Source organism: Pseudoliparis swirei, chromosome 4, assembly GCF_029220125.1.
Source record: "Pseudoliparis swirei isolate HS2019 ecotype Mariana Trench chromosome 4, NWPU_hadal_v1, whole genome shotgun sequence".
In the NCBI taxonomy this organism is placed as follows: Eukaryota; Metazoa; Chordata; class Actinopteri; order Perciformes; family Liparidae; genus Pseudoliparis; species Pseudoliparis swirei.
The window spans coordinates 20,920,582-20,926,581 of record NC_079391.1 but is presented as its reverse complement, the minus strand read 5'-3'; the positions used below and the strand labels follow the sequence as shown (position 1 = coordinate 20,926,581).

At 42.2% G+C, this 6,000-nt stretch overlaps 1 protein-coding gene across 3 annotated transcripts in view; it reads left to right on the top strand.

The window, feature by feature from the left end:
- The first annotated feature begins 3,242 nt into the window (after positions 1-3,242).
- Positions 3,243-6,000, top strand: part of ntrk3b (neurotrophic tyrosine kinase, receptor, type 3b) — a 164,496-nt gene continuing 161,738 nt past the window's right edge. For all 3 annotated transcript variants that reach the window (XM_056413123.1, XM_056413122.1, XM_056413124.1), the window contains exon 1: positions 3,243-3,607. In XM_056413123.1, the coding sequence (XP_056269098.1) occupies positions 3,366-3,607 (242 nt within the window). In that variant the 5' untranslated portion in view covers positions 3,243-3,365. The remainder of the gene's footprint in view (positions 3,608-6,000) is intronic.

Below are 6,000 nucleotides of genomic sequence, written 5' to 3'. Positions count from 1 at the left end.
AGTCTGTAAAAATATATCAATATTGATTTATGTATTATTTATTATTATCTAATGATATTTATATGTCATTATATAAATATATAGAACTAATCTTAACTCTTATTCTTAAACTGTTTCCACATCTTGTTGATCAAGATAATGTTAAAAACATATTTATGAACATTTTCAATAATTTGGCCTCTGCATTTAACCTAGCCTGGTATTACGAGCAGTGGGCAGATTCCCGGGGCTTTGCTCAAGGGCACCTCGTGCACATCCAGATATATAGCAGGAGTTCATTTAACTTCTCGGGGAAATATGTCGAACTTTACTGGCCTAATATGTGGATGATATGTGCACTCCGGTGTTCTTCAAGTGTTACATCATTAATTGGCTTTCAGATTTTATAAGTTGTATTTCTATTAGGAGTTGAATGAACATTTCTGGGGGGGAAATGTTACATGGTATAGTTTCACAGAATAAAATTGGACCCTATAAGTAAAGTGACTTATTTGATTATTTAGCATGGAGGCGAGTTGCGCCAGCAAATTCTGTGTTCCGTGCAGTCGTGTAAATTACCAGTAAATAAATATAAATATTGTACATTATTTATTTGATGCCATTTACTTTTAAAATTGCCTTGATAATTACATTTGAACGTTAAATCCCGTTCATCCTGCCTCCCGCTGAAGCCGGCGTTTCCACATCGTCACAGGATCCAACACAGAGAGCACCAAGCACTGCCTCAATGTTGTATCTCTTTGCTCTTTCTAATGACTTTGCATTCACAACATCATGGTATCGGGATTTCTTCTTCTTTGCCACTTAAAACGTCAACGTGGCTGTGTATTAATGATCATCATAGCTGAGCTGCTTTAAACTTCACATCTTAACTAATGAGGGCAGAAGAAGTTCCTGACTGAGTTGATAGAGGAGATTGTGTAAAAATAGAAATTAGGGAAATCAGCAATAAAGCCACAGCATGAATAACCATTTTGATCTCTATATTAAAAGCTTGTGTCCATTCGCGGAAAAGTGTAAACATCTTTAACGTTTTCATGGATGAATGACAATTACAAAATGCATGTTTGCATAAGTACAGGCTATTTGCCATCTCCAAGTCAATATTTAGATTCACCTTACGCACCAGTTCCAGCCTTGAGTCTGTGTGGAGAAGACTTTATCAGCTTTGCTGCATTTCTCCCTCTCCTCTCCTTCTTTTACATAACTGCTTGAGCTCTGCCAGGTTGCATGGGGACTCGGCTGCTCCAGCACATTAACACTGACAGATGTGTCCGTGCTTTCTTCTTCATCTTCATCACCTCGTCTGCATCTGAACTGTCCAGGCACAGGGACTATTTAAACCAATCACAACCCAACACGGGGGATCTGTGACTTCTAGAACCATCAGCGTTTATTAAGGTGTGTCTCCCACTAAAGAGGGTTTGGACACCATATGTATATATATTTCTACACTCTGTATATATACTCTGTATATATGTACTGTATATATACAGAGTATATATATATATATACATAAATACAGATATCTCCAAGGATAGATATATATATATTTCCACACTGTATATACATGTGTATAAATATACATACGGACAGATCTCCCCTTCTCCTATATATATATATATATATATTAGGGCTGTCAGCGTTAACGCGTTAATCTATGCGATTAATTTGGCCGCGTTAACGCACTAAAATATTTTAACGCAATTAACGCAATTTTTTTGTACATTTTTTTTTTTTAAACCGCGGCAGTACGGTTTGACACTGTTTCCGTTTTTAAAACAATTATTTCTCCGCGAAAATAAGGAGCATAAATCAGTTTAACTCGTGGATGAATCAGTCAGGTTTCCTCCTGCTCCTCCTTCCTCCCGTCTCCCCCTCTGATACGCAGAGGAACGGAGGGCGACGTGTCGGGACACGCGGCGCGGAAAGAACTCGTCACACGAAACCTTCACCGTGATTTGTCAATCCGTTTGTCTGTCAACATTTCGGTAAAAAAACAACCAATGAACACTCAGTAAATCACAAAGGACCTCCCACCTCACAGGTTAGGCTCATTTAGCAGCCTGTCAGTCAGAGAACCAGAGAACACGGCGTGAGGACAATGAGCCTCATTTCAGAGCTGAGATTGTTCTGGAATGTTTGATGTAGAACACGTGGGGGTGTGTCACATGCAAAAGACTTTAAACGGTGAATTTAATTTATTTTGTAAAATGTATAAAATGCCCACAGCCTCCAGAGGGTTAACGTGACATATTTGAATGTCAGTCAGTTACCAAGGCCACTGGTTCTGCTGCTGTTCAATGTTAAAGATGACGGGACCAATGGGGTCTCAATATATATATTTTTTTTTACTAATCTGATGTTTCACTGAAGAAACAATTTATCATCCACGATATTAAATACCTCGCTGGCACTGTATATGTAGGAGCCTCTTTGAAAACAGAGTTTTCAAAATGTGCGATTAATTAGTTACTTTTTTTAAATCGATTGACAGCCCTAATATATATATATATATATATTGGAGAGATCTGTTTTCACTTTGACATAAAAGGTATTTATTTCTGTTTATTTGTCCTGATTGCTCTTTTTTGATTTAGTGACTATAGTGATTTTGTAATTTAGTTTGAGAGATTATTGTAAATGATTTGAGTTTATCCTTCAACATTTTAAGACTCAGTCGGTTTTATGATAATAATACCTGTTCTGGCTTTCATTTTTTCCACTGTCAGTTTAAGGACTCTGTCACGCTTCTATTTGAATGCCATCATTTGTATTCCGATGGTTTCTATGTGCATACCGCCGTTTGCTCGCTGTCGGCTGCATGCAGTTGCTGCAGGTGTCAGTGTGACTGTAGCTGGTAGGAGGGACTTGATGCTCCAACTTCTCATTCAGCGCCTCTCCGCTCTCCAGCCAGTCGTCCTGGTCCTGCTCGGAGAGAGACGACGGCAGCAGCAGCGACAACAACACGGCATTCCGGGGGAACACACCATGCATCTTGGGCTGAACGGACGACCGGAGCCTCGCGTTATTTCGCTTCCATATTTGTGATTTTGGATAAAACATTTTTTGGTGTCCTTTTTTTCTTCTTTTTTTTCTTTCTTCTTCGTTTTTTGTGTGTGACTCCCCTCACCCCCCTCTCTCCTTTTCACCCAATCTCTGACGCGCAAGGACACTACAGCATCCATCCACGGCAGATAACGCTCACATAGAGCCTCCTCTGTACAGACGCACCACCACCATCAGCCTTCCTACCTACCTTCTTTCCTTCATTTCCTCCCACTCTGCTCTCTCCTATTTTCGGCATCTATAACCCAGAGGACATCGGGACTTCTTCTCCAACCCCCCTATTTCAACCCGGAGACATGGATCTATGGTTTCATTCGATCCGGATTTGCTGGTGGAGGGTTTTGTTCCTGATGAGTGTTTTCCAGGACTATCTGAGCTCCATGCTGGACTGCCCGCCGACCTGCAGCTGCTCTCAAATAGAGATCTATTGCAATAAGTCCGACAACGGCAGGTTTTTCCCTTTACTCGCCCTGCAAGACACTGGAATCAATGGGACCAGTATTGACATAGCAGAGTTATTCAAAAACATCTCCTCTATGTAAGTAGATGCGGCATTTCGCCGTGCGCTTTTTTTCTCTCCTTTTTTTGCATTAATTGATCATTTCTTAAGCGAGGCTGTCTGTTGCTTTCTTTGCTCTGATTTGATTTGTTGGCTGATTATTTCGATCTTTTTCTCTTTTTTTTGCACTTCCACCCCTCTGTTAATTGTTCCTTTTTATGATCACATAGGATCGTCGGTCTTGGAGGTTGAATGCGCTTATTCCATCTCCCCTGCACACATCCCTTGCACCCTTTTGTCAAACTATCTGATCTTGAAACCTTTTTCTCTCTTTTATATCGTCGATCTCAGATTGCGTGTGTGCGTGTATAGGAGTGAGTGTGCGCGGGCGCGTGCCCTCGTAAAGTTGCTCCCTCCGCAGCGGCTCCCTGCAGGCCTGCGGGATCCAAAACGACAGAAGGATGTTGCGGACAACCCCTCACTCAGATTCCCGCGGCCTCGTGCGACAGTGGCAACTGCGCCGACAGATTGTGCCAAACCAAACAGAAATAAATGGCGCAGTGGGCTTGACCGGTTGATCACGACCCGGAATTAAAAAAAATGTTTTATTATGTGCGAGATGGCGCGGGGGTCGTTAGACAGTGGTGGGTGGCTGTTGAAAACGTCTCTTGTTGGCCATTCACCATCATCCAAAGAGACTGATATGTAGCAGCAGGGTTTCATAGGATCCATGAAGGGTTTGGTTAAAACAGAGAAGTCCCCTCCCATCTTTTATAGTTCATGTTCAGTTTGCCCCTCCCCCTCTCTCTTCATCCTTCCTGCCAACATCAAAGCTTTCTTTCTATATAAAAGTCAGGCAAAAAAATAAAGCGTGGCACTTGGGCCTTAAAATAAGGCCTCTGGTGTCGATGAGGCTCATTTGCATATAAAGTAAAGTACACACATCTACCATTAATGCACTGGAACCCCCCCTCCCGCCCCCCACCCTACCCCACCCCCGCATCGCCATGCTTTTGCTCTTCTGTTTACCCCTTTTCATCCGTTTGAAACAGACAACAACTTATTTTAGTGGCACAGCTCATCACTTCCCTGTGCCACTAGAGGGTAGTCTGCTACCCTCTTTATACACACACACACGCACACGCGCACACACACACACACACACACACACTCACTGGAATCAGCTCTTTTTGCAGCACTGGAGCCAATTCAGTTGTAAGCTCAGCAGCTTTAAAAGCAACTGAGGCTGTTAAAGAGACGAAAGGTCAGAGGTCACACGCGCACACTGTTGGTGCTAAAGAGTTTCTTCTTCATAAAAAAGCATCTCCAGTCATTCATCATTCATCTTCTCTCTCACCTCGACCAACAGTAGAATAAACTACCACCTGTATTTTCATTGCAAAGTGGCCCACAAAATAATAAGCACCAAGCTACACATTGATCACCCCCCTTTCCTTCTTTTTTTGCCTTTGAGACACTAATTCAATTGACCCGGGGCTAATTGTGCATCTCGTGGCCCCAGGCCAAGCCGCTTGTTTTCTTGCTGCTCAGCACGGACAGCACAACCTCCACCAAGCAGCAGCAGCCCAATGACAGCTTCATGAGACCACGTCTGATAGGAATATTCATACATTCCAAACACACACACACACACACACACACACACACACTCCTAATGATGCGGTTTAAAAGCATGAGTTGATTATTTTGGCTTCAAAGAAAAGCGCTCGCAGCATATTTCATATTTACTGTGATAATTGAAACATACAAATTAAGACGTCTACTTGATAATGGTAGTTATTTGTTGAATGCTAATTTATAACCTGGCCAGAAAACATCTTTACAGATAATAACCGTAACTGATACAGTCAGTGATGGAGGCCATGTGATGTCTTTCTCTCTCTCTTTCTCGCTCTCTCTCTCGAAGGTGTTGCCTGTGTGCTTTTTTGAAAACAGCAGGACTATATCTCATCATGATTATATCTCATCATGAGAGAGAGAGAGAGAGCATTTATGGAGATGGAAAAACTAAAGTGGAAACCGTAGGATGATCGGTCAACCAAAACTGCCTGGTCCAGATAACAGTTTTCCAGTTGTCTCCCATTAGAGAGTCATCACAAGAGGCATCACTGTTAAAGTGGAGGAGATAAGGCCTTGCTGTGATACTTGCTTTCCCCCTTGTTCTTTCTCTCCATGAGAGCAGGTGAAGCAGGTTTGACAAGTTTGTGTAAGTGCAGCTCTGACTGCAGGTGCTCGTTTCGTTGCAGAATCCAATCAGTTTCCACTGTGGAATGACGTGATGACGCTTGACCTCATTTTGTGCTTCCCTTTTGTGTGTGTGTGTGTGTGATAGCGTGGTTTGAAAGAAGAGACTTAAGTCTCAGAACTGAATATGTACAATCTCTACATTCCATACATAACGATTCCCCTTC